This window comes from Megalops cyprinoides, chromosome 1, assembly GCF_013368585.1.
Source record: "Megalops cyprinoides isolate fMegCyp1 chromosome 1, fMegCyp1.pri, whole genome shotgun sequence".
In the NCBI taxonomy this organism is placed as follows: Eukaryota; Metazoa; Chordata; class Actinopteri; order Elopiformes; family Megalopidae; genus Megalops; species Megalops cyprinoides.
Genome location: NC_050583.1, coordinates 31,834,148 through 31,848,655, shown reverse-complemented (window position 1 = coordinate 31,848,655; position 14,508 = coordinate 31,834,148). Strand labels below are relative to the sequence as shown.

At 43.9% G+C, this 14,508-nt stretch overlaps 1 protein-coding gene across 1 annotated transcript in view; it reads right to left on the bottom strand.

The window, feature by feature from the left end:
• LOC118785141 (SEC14-like protein 5) overlaps positions 1-14,508 on the bottom strand; it is a 28,617-nt gene that overhangs the window by 2,139 nt on the left and 11,970 nt on the right. Inside the window, exons 3-14 of the mRNA XM_036539694.1 lie at positions 13,648-13,797; positions 11,979-12,110; positions 10,203-10,331; positions 7,844-8,081; positions 5,362-5,474; positions 2,880-3,158; positions 2,661-2,731; positions 2,355-2,526; positions 1,994-2,128; positions 1,642-1,779; positions 1,204-1,443; positions 43-221 (exon numbers count right to left, since the gene is read on the bottom strand). Coding sequence (XP_036395587.1) covers positions 43-221; positions 1,204-1,443; positions 1,642-1,779; positions 1,994-2,128; positions 2,355-2,526; positions 2,661-2,731; positions 2,880-3,158; positions 5,362-5,474; positions 7,844-8,081; positions 10,203-10,331; positions 11,979-12,110; positions 13,648-13,797 — 1,976 coding nt within the window. The remainder of the gene's footprint in view (positions 1-42; positions 222-1,203; positions 1,444-1,641; positions 1,780-1,993; positions 2,129-2,354; positions 2,527-2,660; positions 2,732-2,879; positions 3,159-5,361; positions 5,475-7,843; positions 8,082-10,202; positions 10,332-11,978; positions 12,111-13,647; positions 13,798-14,508) is intronic.

Here is a 14,508-nt window from a genome sequence, read left to right as displayed (position 1 = left end):
TCCCAAGGAAGCAGATTATGAAGCGGCTTATGGAGCCCTTACCTGAAGTCCTCGGAGGCCAGCACCTCGGTGTAGTACATGACTTTGCACTTGTGGGAGGAGACCTGCAGGGAGGCCAGCACGTCATCCACACGGGGCAGGGCGGTGCCCGAGCCGGAGGCGTGGCCGCTCACCTTCCACTGTAGGATGTAGAGGCCGGGCCAGCGGGTGATGTGAGAGCCCTGCACACAACAGACGGACACACACTGCTGCTTTCACATCCACTCTGACACATCCACAATTGTGGCTATCCTGGTGTTGCATCCACTTCGGCAGCCAGCAACAACTGACATTAACATCCAAGAATACATCTTCATGTACTTATTTTGGTAAGCTAGGTTCCTCAGTTGATTTGATCTTTTTTCTGCTCATACATTCATAAAACCATTGTAATTTCTGATGATGTTTAAATGTAATGGAGATGTGCAGCGTTGGCCAGCTGTGTAACACATGGTTGTGATGTAATTGCATCACCGCTACCCTGCAACAGTGTGTAGTTATGACCACGCCACTTGTGCATGATGCCTAATACATATATTACGATTCCTGATATTCAGCAGTTGGGGCTGACACACCATACAAGTTGAGAAGTTGAAGGGTCATCATCAGATGTTCCCTGCCTTGTCCTTAAGCAAGTTATTAAAGTGTCCCTTAAGCCACACAGCCTATCCTTAACAACCGGCTAAAACACTACCTGCTTTACCCAAAGGGACCCCACTGCCTTTGAACAAGGCCAATATGAGTGTTGTATACAACTGAATTGGCTTGGACAGCTTAGTGACTGTAGGTACTTAAGTATTGTGCAATAGCTATATGTAACACAATGCAATAGTTTTAACAGTCTATAACTAATAGTTGTACAGACCCACAGCCTGCACTCATGTACACTTAAACTTATTGTGCAATAGCTGTGAACTTACTGTGCACTATTTTTATATACCTCATTCACTCCATCCTTATTCCATGTATGTATCCTGCACTACTTTTGTTGTTTGTTGTATCACTACTGTTGTTTGGTATTTGTTGCTGCCACCTTGACGTTGTATGAAAGCACTACCAGAGACACTGGAACCGGAGTCAAATTCCTTGTGTGTGTAAAAGCATGCTTGACCAATAAACTCTGATTCTGAAAGGTGGCAAAGAAGAGTAATATTAGAAATGGACCTGGATGCTCTCTCCCTCTCGACACATGAGGGGGGACTCCACCATGCTGTAGTCCACTCCCAGCACCCAGCTCTTCTCAATCAGCTGCACATTGTTAACGCCAGGTGTGGAGGTTGACGGATCTTTCTTGGCAGCCTGTGGGGACCGTTTGGAGTGAAACATGTTGAACACCAGGTCCCCTTTCAGGATGTCAAAGTCCCAGGTGATGACAGAGGAGCCCTCCAGGATCTCGATGACGATCTTCAATAAATCCAAAACATGTTGTTACATTTCACACTGTACATTCCTTCATAAGACTGGACCATTCAATATTTTGAGACAAGTACTGCCAAATGCTGTTCCTTGAGTGCATTCTTTTCAGTGATGACCTCAGATGTTTGCAAGAACTCATCATGATATTCTGTAATCTGCACTGCTGCTTTCTGTGCTTTGTGTTACCTCATGGGGCGCTCCTTTGAAGACGTGAGCTGACTGATAAATGGTTTCTGTCCACAGCTTGATGTGATCTGAATTCTCCAGCTCTTCCTCGGTTTGATAGAGGGATTTTGGAACTAGGCCACCCTCTGGGACGTTGCACTGAAAAGTATAAAGTACAGCACAGTCAACAACATGAAGCAAGCCAACACCTTCCACACACTATTATGGTAAGATGCCTCACCTGGGTGATAAACAATAGGTTACATAGAAAAGGTCAAGGTGTTCATTTCCAACAGAAAAAAACTGCAAGAACTCATATTCAAAAAATCACCCTTTCTATTTTTATAAATGTGATTGAAGTAAAGTAGCTTACCAGACAATCTCCCCCGAGAAAGTCAGGGATAATCTCTTTGTCGATGTAATCTACGAGTCCTCCCACTCCCTGATAATTGTTACCACTGTAGACAAGGAATTTCTGCCGTGTGTTGTCATTTATAAAGGGACTGACCTAGACAGAGGCAGAAGAGAGGCAATGTGCTTACTTCCATTATTTACCCACTCTGTTCAAATGATGCTTTATCATAATGGTCAGGGTTAATACTTCAGTAGGAAAAGAACAGAAAAAAACTGCTTTCACAGATCTGGGTGTGTCCTAGGCCTTGGCTTGGTGCTAAGCAGAGAGGTACAAAATCTCAGTATTTGTAACACGCAGAGGAAAAATATGCTGTACGCACCAGAGTCCAGAGTACAGGGAAGACTCGTGGAGCACGCACAATCAGAAGCCTGCCCAGAGTCTCGGGGTAATTGGCCTCCACCACCTCGATGATCCGCAGGAGGGCCTTCACACCTGGCCTCCACAGGTGCCTCATGTTCAAGCCCTCCAAGTCCACCAGGCAAGTCCAAGATCTGAGAATGGAAAACACAGCCCTATCAGACTTCTGATTGGGTGAGAGGAACACTATGGGACAATTACATTCACTAAGTGAAGTACAACTTCATCTTTGAGGAACAACAAACAGGATACTGGAACGTGGACTGACGTGATGGGTCTTCCAAATATCTTGGTGTTCTCTTCACATCTTTTTTGCCCCTCTTCATTGATGGATAGAACCTACAACAAGACCATCCAGAGAGTTAATAAGCCTTTTTGCATTGACTTATATAAGATTCCAGAATCATTCAACAAAACTACATGAGAATTAGCATTGATTCTTCTTTGTAATTCATCCCCAGGAAACAGGTGACAGTGGAATACCCACGTGTCTAAGCAGGGCCTCCTCTCCTAGAGCCTTCACCAGACCCTTGGTGTCCATCTGACCCAGGCGCAGGATGTAGAGCGGCCGCCCGTTGCTGTCGTGGAAGTGCCACCCGCCGGCGTAGTACTCCTCCAGGAAGGCAGGGGGTCTCCAGGTCTCCAGGATGTAATCCACCTGGTACTGCTTCCTCCAGGTGAGCGACTGGCAGAGCATCTCGCGCGCCTTGTCCATGTTGAAGTCGCGGGCACGCAAGAAGCGCAGGATGTGCTCATCCTTGGGGATCTAACGGAGAGGGAGGGAATCAGGAGTGTACACAACCACTGCAGCACCACGGCCCCCTCAGAAAACCAGTGAGAGAAATCACGGCAATCATTAGTAGCTATGTCAGATAAGTTTCATGAATGAATGCAGTATTTACTCATGTTGTAAAACAAATGGCTTGTTTTCAACATGTTGCTCAGATTATCAATAGATGTGCCTGGTCATGCAGGTAAATCAAAACAAAAGCTCTGGAAAAAGAAGAAATTACTGAGAGCCAGGAAGCTAATAAGCAAAATGTTGTAGGTTATTTGAAAATGCCGTCACCATTCCCAAGTTTATTCATGCAAACAGTTGCAATTGCAGATTGAAAGGCATTGAAAGGCTAGCTATGCCTTTGGTAAAACTGATCTGTCAAACCTGACACTGCATCTTTGATTTAGACATAAAGCTGTAACCATTTGTATGAAGTGAAATGTATCTGATTGGCCAAGTAAGCTGAAATGCATTTGATTCGTTTTACAGTGACTGAAAGCTGCAGCATCATCTACAAAGAAAACAGAACATGACAGGGCTTTTTCCCAAAATGAAAAAAAAGTGATTATGAGTAAAGCAGTTTTTGGAAATTTCTATGTTTTGAGATCTGTAGCAATAGCCTGTGCTTGTTTTAAATTCACTGCAAAAGCTGTTCTGCTAAATATTATGAAGGAGTCCTTGTACAGGAACTGGCAGTCAGTAGCAATGCATATGTGATGGACAGCCAGCCATGGACACCAGCTGGCTAAAGCTCTTTGGTAAGATTGGACAGATTCCAAAGAGGAAACATATCGCTGGCTATTGCTATAGTGTGAACATATAAATATCCTTAGAATTTGCTGTGGAAATAGAATCTGCAAGGAGGTAGTTTTTTTCTGAAAGGAAATGAATAACCTACTGCTACACTTAAAGTGCCCCCTCTAGACGGTAAAGAATCACCTTGTCCTCTGCACTCACACTCTATGACTTAATATTTATATTGTTGAATTACACAATAAGAATGTGTATTGCTTCTACTAATATTTACTGCTCATACATAAATTAGAAATCTGTTTAATCAGGATTATAGTAAAATGCATCAAACCCAGCAAAGCTTATTCCTGTTACTGTCTGCTACTGTCTTCTGTTATTTTATAAGGAAACAAAAGTGTATGAAGAAAGTAACAGCTTGAAAAGAAGTCCCACATGACTTCCTTCTGCAATCCCTGATGGTCTACACAATTATTGCCTTTGATAAATCATTCCTGAAAATTAGTTTATCACCATTTCCTCATACATAAAGCTATTATCCTGCCCCTTGTTCTACTACGACTTGGCTCTTGTCACTAAGTACTAACTACTACTAAGTACTAACTACTGTTAGTAAAATTTTGAGGCAAGAACAATACACCTTCAGATCTGACGTTTTTGCCTGCTACTGTATCAATCCTGAGCGACGCTGTAATGATGAAAATTATGAGCAACAGACCTATGCCTTCATGCTGTTGGTTGTACTGCTCAAACACACTAGTGGAGTTCTAGTCCTGTTGCTTTGTCTGCTGTGGGTTCCTCCTCAGATCTATACAGGTTATCCACACGTCTCACGCAGCATGCATTACTTTTTACCTTCTCTGCTTTCCATTCACCAGCTTCTGACTACAGAAAAGAGAAATTATTTTCATAGAGTTAAGCCACTATTACTATTGCAGCTCCTAATGCCTGAAAGGCAAAGATATCAAGTGCTCTACTTCAACCACTTGCTCTGAACTTTCAGGCGTTGAAGTTGGTTATTAGTCCAAGCATATGAGTAGGACAATTCACTTGAGTCTTATAAAGCTGTGCTAAGCATCCCTGGTATTAAAAGGATTCAGCATTTAACTGCACAAAACGATGGTTAGAAGGGAAACTTACACAGTTAAATGCAACTGCATGTGCACTTATTGTAAGTTGGTGTTAGCACTAAATGCGCAAGGTGGAGTGATGATTAAAGCATACATATATTTTATAAACCACACAAAGGCACATTGTTCGGTGCTGTCACACACAGAACACGCCTTAAAATGTATGTCTTTGGGACACTTAGGACAAGCCACACGTAAAACTGCTTCTCAGTACACGTAATCAAAATGAAAGTTAGGTCTCTGACAAAAAGAGGTAAAGGTGTTCATGAAGACATCACTAGATGCAGGCTTGGAGCTTAAAGGACATATACCTTTCCTTTGTGAGTCTCCTGCAGCCATTGCCTCAGCTGAATCAGGCAGCTCTCCTGCATTGGTGTCAATTGCCCAAGGTAGCGCTCAATGTAATCAGCATCTAACTTGTCTGCTAAAAAATTGCAACAACAAACAACAGTCAGTTAGTCGCTCTGTTGAATGACTCCCCTCACCTCTGCATTTGAGTCACGACACAGCCGCGCTGTCTGGAAACCTTCCTTCAACTCATCTCAGAATAGCAGGGTTTCTCATCTGCTCCACTGACCCATTGAGGTTCTGCTGCTAGCCAATGACCCCGTGTTTTGGGGACAATCTTCTGATATGGTGCAGTCGGAGGAATTCGCCCCTATTTGTGTGTACTTCCGCTTCCAGTACCTGCTCTTATCTACAATGCCCTTTGAACACAGGGGTAGGAGCGTGATTTTTTGCTGTGACACACTCTTATCCAATAGTATATTGATTTGTTTGGGTGAATCTAGGGGAAAACAAGGTTTGCATTACTCTGAACTAACAAACTGACATGGGATCTCAATGAGCCTCTGGTGATCTTAAGGCTGACTGGAAGACAACAGACACGGTTATACATTCACAGACAAAAACACAGACACAGAAACACAGATACAAATAGAAACATACAAATCTACACAGAAACACACAAATCCACTCAGAAACCCTCCGATCTACATGAAAACATAGATGCACTCAGAAACAGAAATCCAAAGGCCTGTACTGTTTTTGTGTCTCATTACAGCAATGTGCAGCTGCTGGCTGGATCAGTTTCTGGATTAGACAGCCCTCCTCCAGCAGACTGTCGTCTCTTGTGTGCAGAAATCTGAGTGAAAGTATGTTCCTCCACTCATTAAAGAGGTTGGAAAAGGTGCACAGACAGTGATTAAGCTCAATAACTAAAAAACATGTATTTAGGGGATAATAACTATTAACTACCTTGAACAACCTACACATTTCATCAGCACACATTTCAAGAAATCTGTCATCAAACATATAGTATTGCAGAGAGGTTTGACAGGTGTCATAAAACATGATATGTCTCATCTGATTCTTTAACTCTTGATTTTACTCTCCACGGACACAGTACATACACATGGATGTTCATGTTTCCATATCTTTTTTTTTCTAGTGTTTATTGTAGGTATTAATGTTGGAAGACATGGAAATGGATGATCTGTGGTGACCCCTAAATGATAGCTGCCGAAAGAAGAAGAAGAAGAAGAAGAAGAAGAAGAAGAAGAAGAAGAAGAAGAAGAAGATTGTAGGTATTAATGTTACTGTCTCAGCACCTTTCCAAAACATTTCATGAGGTGAAAGTTTCTCTTTCGGCACACCTTCAGGAAAGCTGTCCATATCTGGATGGATGAATAACTGTGCACAATGTACAGCAGCTATCAGTAGCTCTGCGCTCAATGTCAGTGGGGAGATGGGAGGGCCCCAATGGCTAGTTACTCCACTGAGCTTGTCACTCAGACCCACAGACAGACCTCCTACTCTTACTGATGGTACCACTGCTACACTAGTCTGTTCAGTGTACTACAAACTATGGGGAGTATCGTTCATAACTGTATAAATTAAAAAACAAATTATTACGGCCACTTTGGTAGCCATTGTTTCCAAATTACATTATTGAGAATGGCCATCATTAATACCATGACATTCTTACAGGTAACCTGTACTTGTAATTTGCACAGATTCTAAGACACCACATCGGTTCTGTCATGCTTGTTTGTTTGTACATTTTGAAAATATGTGTTGAGCGTCATTTGGAGAGTGTGTTGACATAAGCATTTACAGCTACTTCACCAAGTTCCACAATAAACAGAATTATGTTGCATACCGCTGATGTAAATGCATCTAGTAGGCCATGTCTAAATTCTCATAACATAGAGATGTACAACACTATTACCATCTTGATGCTACATTGCAGTAGATATTGAACTCTGACTATGGATGAGTGGTAACAAATATTGGAAGATGTGAAAACCTACAGTTTTCATTGTGGCTTTTGGGAATTTTATTAATGTTTTTATGGTTCATTTTTGAGGAAAATATTCTTTGGAAATGTATTATTGCACCAAAACTAAAGCAGTTTTCTCCATTGTACTACTACTCTTAATCAGCATAAATGTTACTACATATAATGCTCAGAACATTATTATGAGTTCCATTTTGCAGCTCTTATGAACCTCTTCTCTTCAAAGTGCTTCTAAAACTGCTGCCATGAACCATCTGTAGAAGTACAACAGGTTTGTTTTTGGCCCATCCAGCGAGACTCGGATTTATCAAATCAGCGAAACAGGTGCCCTTTAACAGCAACAGAGTAATTCTTAAAGGCCATCTGAACATAAACCCCAGCACAAAATGTCTGTCTCTGATGCTCACAGGAGATCGACACACAGAGTGGCTGTCTGCATCCCCTGCTCTCTTCCTCAATCTTTCGGAGCAGCTCTCCCCAGCCCATTTGCTCACCATCCGGCGTGGTGGGCTCCGCGGCGGCGCTCAGGCTGCAGCTGGAGTCTTTGGTGCTGCTGTGCGCGAGGGAGTCCAGGTCCAGCCTGGAGTCGGGTGCCGGGGTGCAAAGGGGCGCAGCGCAGGGCGGGGCCACAGGCTTTACCAGGGCTCGCTTCTCCGGCGGGACCCAGCGCGGGATTTCCGTGATCCCCTCTGCTATCAGCTCGTTCAGGTAATACTCAATCACCTCCTTGCCCTGTGGACAACACACAGAGCAGACTGCTCACATTTTACAGCGGGCCATCAAATCTGGCTCTCCTTACGGTGGTGTATCACTAGGCTGTCATACACATGTTAACATTGGAATTGAGTATAATTGAAAGGTGTTGCTTAAAAATCCTATTCAGTGAGAGAGAAAGGGCCTAGAGTAAACAGATTTCCAGCATTATTCCAACCCAGAGCCCTTTGCATTGAGACCATTTGTAATCGGTGACACTCTCCAGCGCGGGAAACAATACTCTCTCCCTTTCCATTTGGTCATGCCTCGTTCCCCGGGCCTGTCCCGCTACAGACAGAGAGGATCTGCAGCAGAGAGTGATTAAAGGCGTGAGGAAACTGGCCTGCCGCCACTGCGCCGTTTGCACAATTAACGCTGTCAGCTGAATAATGGGAAGGTCTGCAGTGCATTTCACCTGGGCTGACCTGCTCATATTGTAGCGGGGCGCTAGAGTTGTCAAAAACCTGCGCTGGCACTCGCCACACTGCTGAAACCTAGAATAACACGCTATGCACTTTCTACTCATTTCCCCATCATATACTCAACACCTTCCCCCTTTCGAGTGCATGGAGCTAGTAAGGCCCTATGCTTGTACTCATCTCCCCATCTGATACTCGGAACCTTCACCCTTGTGAATTAGTAAGGTCTCATACCTACTCATTGTCCCATAACATGTTTGCTGCTTTTTTCCTTGTGAGTAAACAAAGTTAGTTAAGGTCCTTTACACTTTGAGTTTTAAAGACAAGAGTAATGCCATGAGTCAGTGGTAGCTTGAACAAATCTGAGAGGGGACAGCCATATAACACAGTCTGTCACACTGCATTCTGCTGATGAGTGAATAATAAAACAATACATTAAATTTCCAACTTTCTTCAAGAACTGCTGGTCTCTTCAGTTTTTAATGCAATTTATGAAGGCATATAAACCCCACTCAGGGCGGAGGGGCTGGAAGGTTAATCGTGTTTGCAGTGAAGTGAGGAGAAGGAATAGAGGGGAGGCAACAGACGAGTGTCGCCGGTGACCCACATAGTTTTCTGCTGCAGTGGGTGAGCTCTGTGGGCCTCTGAGGGTAAGGGAGAACACAGGCGTGACGCACTAAACCCAGATGTGAGCTCTGAGCAGGTCGCTGCTAAGCACCACTGCAGACTGGGGAACAGCACTTTCCATCTCCCTCTCCCAGACAGACACACATTCCGTTCTAATCACACCTGGGCCCACCCAATCTGCTCAAAAAAAAATATACGTGACTTGCTCAGAACACATCTACATATCATATGATATACAGTATTCATTACATGACCGTGGTGCTACACTGGACCCAGTGCGTTGAGAGGAGAGTGCACTTTATCCCACCCTGAGAACTAAAACAGCGCAAGTATGTGCGCACTGTGAACATTTGCTCTGCTATAGGATTTGGTTGCAGTGTCCCTTGGTCTCAGTGGCAAGCTCAATGGCGACAGAGGCATAGCAGTGTGTCGCTGACACCATTGCAGCACTGACACGTCAGAGGCCCAGCGAACTTGATCTACGCACCCTCCAGAGTCAGGGATGACCTGGCCCAAGAATGTAGCAGATCAAAGCACAGCCAGCCGGCCAGTGCAAAGCCCAATGCCAATGCACTGCCATAGTGCTCTCCCCTCCTAAAGCGCTGTTACAGCACTCTGCTTGACATTTCCCTTACTGGGCTCTGGAGACTCGCCTTCACAGAAAACACTTATTTTGAAAGCTTTATAACTGGATTACACTTTTGAAAAAAGCGTGTTAATAGCCTCATCCTGTCCAGGATTTTTAAATTGACTTTTCTTCATCTGCTTTGTACAATGGCTGGAGAAAAGGATACTAATATTCTATTGACCTGTGGATTCTCTTTTGCGCTCTAAGTTCTTCTTGTTGGAGGTAGCACCACTTTGTGTAATTCTGGATATGTATAATAGTGAAAAATGACTAAATAGGGTCATTTTGCGCATTGAAGTCAATCCTCTGAGCCTATAAAGTTAGTTGAAACTACACAGTAGTAGTAGCAGTATTAGTAGATATAGTAGTAGTATAGTAGTAATAGATGTATTTCCACAGTATGGATTTCTGTATTGAGCTAATTACCCGCTTGATGTTGGCAGTGTACTGTTTCATTGCAATCTTCTCCACAGTGTTTTCAAATCCAAAGAAGGATTTGATATCCAAAGAGGCAGACTGCTCAAAACACGTCCAATCTTCATTCTCTGGATGAACCTGTAAAGACATTGAACACGCAAACTTTGATTTTTCGAAAGCATTGCTTTACTGATGACACTGTAACATGAATACAGAAAATACCCATGATATCTAGCTCTAGATATCCAAAGTATCTATATCAATAAAGTAATGCATCGCACAGATGTATATATAACCACTGTCAAATGTGCATGAACATACTTTTCGAAATACGTACATCTAAATGCGTCAATTCTATCGCAAGTGTCATCCTACTTTTAACTTGCTTACGCAAGCTGACAGGCGTCTGCAGGGTGTGGAATTGTTAGAAGTGTGAGGCGACGGTGCCCTGTGGGTCTACACAAGGCGACAGCTGGGCAGGCTGGAATAAATAAGGCTGTCTCCTCCTTGAAGGCATGTCATTTGTCAAAGCCAAAAGCATATACTTTATAGAAGCCTCCACAGTATACAGAGGGCGTCCTTCCATCTGCCTAGAAAATTACAGCTGCAGCTCCTCACTGCACTGGATGCAATGTACCACTTGTCAGAGAAAGAAAAACAGCAACACTGCAGGGCGGGTACCACGTTTACATAATCTGTGAGCTGGGCAAGGGTCTTTTATTACCTAACTGTCAAATCTCTGGGCACTGTACATGCAGGGTACAAGGAGAGAACCTTCTGGAAAAAGGGCAACAAATTGCTATTGTTAAAAACAGAGCCGGCAAAGACGTAACACTTACGGGCCAAATGTTTGAAACAAATGCAGACCCACGCAGTAAGCACAGGGTAGATGTCTGCTTGGTGTTCTGTTTATCAGGTAGGAACCACTGATGATATGAGCTTTTAATAGAAGGCTCTGTGCTAGGTAATATCCGATAGCTGTGTACCTTTGCAGGATAATGGTTGGTCTCTTTTTTTGTTAGTTTCCATTTATCTATTTCTGAGCCACTTGTGTTTTTTTTTCTACACCTTGCTTTTGCTGAAAAAGCATTAACTTCAGGCCATTAATCTTTTAACAGGACAGGGATTTTGAAAAAGCAGAACAGGTCCTGTAGCAGTGCATGACATACTCCTGCTGTGCTGTCCCAGAAACATGGATTTGGGACTGGCTCCAGTTGCAGAAGTTGCTTGTTTATTTGAGGTGGATTTTCGCATTCCTGAGAACCTCAGCACTTCCCAAGAAGAGAGGGGGCAGAGGATTAAATTTTATTTTATGAGAGTCTAGTTTGTTTGTTCATTTGAAAGAGCTAAAACTCTAACTCTAAAACTCTTCTCTGGCCTCTCGAGGCAGTGGTCCCTTTGTATTGTTGCAGATTGGCTGTAACCCCCATCCCAATACACACACACACTCACACACACACACACACACACACACACACACACACACACACACACACACTGTAACAATTAGGACAACAGATATGCTCCATCACAAACCTTTAACATAGCTCAGGTTTCAAATGGTCTATTTGATGTACAGGCTAATAATACCCAGGCTATGATATCTCAAAACAAATCCCTGAGGTACTATGAAATGTTTACGCCATTTTCGATACAAACAAGTAGTGGCAGGGTAATCGGCATAAACTGACATGCTATTAATAAGGTGAGATCCAGAAGTGATCCAGCATTTTGTTGACAGGAAAACACTGCTAGCGCAGCGACACAGACGCATCACACACTCACACTATAGCTGCATGTCTCAAGGACCGTCACCCTGCTGGCGAAAGTCTCATTGTGGGCTTCGATTAGCAGCGTCCGGTCCTTCCAGTTGAGGGTGTTCTTCTGGATGAAGTAGACGTACTCCACTCCTGCGATCTGCAGAAAGTGCATCAGGCAGAGGCACTGCATTAGTCTGGACAAGCAGGATCCACACATATGTCATCCCCACCACACTGCTTCACTTTATACAGGTGTGCTGACTACAGTCTCATTCTCTGTCTCTTCTTCTGCTTTCAAATCATTAGTTGTATGGGAATGGTAGCATTGACAGAAATGACGGTGCTATAGATATTGCCCAAATAAGTGCTCTAAATAAATGTAGAAAATGATGTTTAAATGACACATTGGACACACTTCTAATAATAAAAAAAACAATAACAATTATAATACTACTACCCCTTTCACAATGACAAAAACAACACTAAGCCAATGTGACCGAGAGAACCAGGGAAGGGCAGCAGAGTTGACCTGGCAGGCCAGGAGCAGTGCAGGGTTTGCACAGCCTGTCCCATGCTAAGCTCCAGCACTGAGAGATCCATTAGCCAGCACAGCCTGATCTGAGTCAGCGCACGCACACCAGCAGCCGGCATTTACAGCCAGCCGCCACTAACAAATAGGTCACTCAGAAGTGTCTGCGTCAATCCCAGCATCCTGCGGCCAATCCTAACAGTACAGCAGAGAGGTACGTGAGGCAGACGGGGTAAAGAGGGAGCAAGGTTAGTCCACACTCGCAGGGTGATATTCTTAGAACAGGACCAGTGAGCCCATCGGTGCATCTCTCAGCAGTGTAACTTTTCAACATGGCCTTTCAAGCTCTGTCGGTGAATTCCTCCCAGCTGCCCTGGAAACTTCCTGCTGCCTAACCTTTATGACAGTGGCCACAGTTACCCCATGTATACATGGTAGGTGGCTCAGAGAAGCTTCCTGATGTACACTAAGAGCCTGCTTTGGCTTATTCTTCATGCTCTTCTAACAGGGTAGCATATGCTACAACAGACACCACGCACTACTGTCACTTAGCGGTTGCTCTTACCCAGAGCGACTTACATAGGTTACAATTTTTACATGATATCCATTTAGAAAGCTGGCTATTTACTGAGGCAATTCTGGGTTAAGTAGCTTGCCCAACAGGTTACAACAGCAGTGCCCCAGAGGGAATTGAACCAGCAATCTTTTGGTTACAAGCCTTGCTCCTTACCACTATACTACACCACCGCCCACAAGGAAAATGTAGGAGCCTCGTAATTTACCCTATCTACAACACACAGGGCTGAGGTTGTCAGGACAGCATACAACATCCTATCAGAGAAGGACACAGACATCGAAGATAATAGGTATTTTGGATTAAATAGCTAAGAATACAGGTGTTGTCAGGTTTAGGTAATTGGTAGGTAATCATCTGACTGTCTGGAGTCTCCTTTCCTTCAGCAAGTTCCAATTAAAAATATCTCTGTAATAAATCAGCATTGGACATATCCAAATTTGAGGCATTATTATTTTACATTTAGTCTTTAAAAATCAACATAATCATTACTCAGGAGCAGATAAGCAGTTGACGGCATCATCTCCTGCTGGACTAAATGCCATCTCCTGCTGGACTAAATCTGCAAATGACCCCCCCCCCCCCCCTTACCTTTTTGAGGAGGCGCGGTGCATCCACGTTGAGCTTGCAGCTACGCTCAATGATGTGCACAGAGCCGTCATCGCTGGTGACATCGCTGAGCACCTCACTGCCCAGGAAGACGGGGATCTGCGGGCAGGTGGGGAAGCGCTTCTCATAAGCCTGGAAGGAGACAGACACCCATCAAAGGTTCACCGCTGCCCTCGCCTCTCTCCTCTGGAACATGGTGAGGAGATCGTCCAGCGCAGCATGCTTCAACCCACACTCCCCTCTGCAGTCGCACAGTAAACGGCCAATGTCAGTTTCTATGAATCTCCCCTATGCAGAACACACTTAATTAATTTGTCCCATATATCATCTGCTGTTACAAGAACTTTTGTCCTCTTTCGTCACTGAAACCTTTCTGTGTCTAAACTATATTGTGTTATAGAAGTAAAGGAGAGTTCAAGGGTCATTCTCTACTAGGCAATATTGAACAGCAAAACCTCTTTCACAGGAACAGCTATTTTCAAATCTAATTGATGAGCATTCATGAAAAAAAGATTTGCGTGTTAATACTTTATGATGTGCAGAATAAGGTACTGGGTTTGAGTTGCACCATTCTATTTTGGGCACAATGTGAAAGAATAACTAAGTGACTCAGTCTTTCCTAAACAGGGCTCGCTTGCAATTTTGCGTCACAGAGTCTGTCACGCTTTGTGACCAGCAACATGTGTGGGCACAGGGACACCTGATAACCGCAGTCCCTCTCACACACACTGTGGCAACAGCAATAGCTTTCTCCTGGCCTGCCGAAACTTTAGTCTTTTATCTTTCTTTGTAACATCTGCTCAACTGAATTCATCCATTCCATTCACCAGGTTGAAGCAGTGC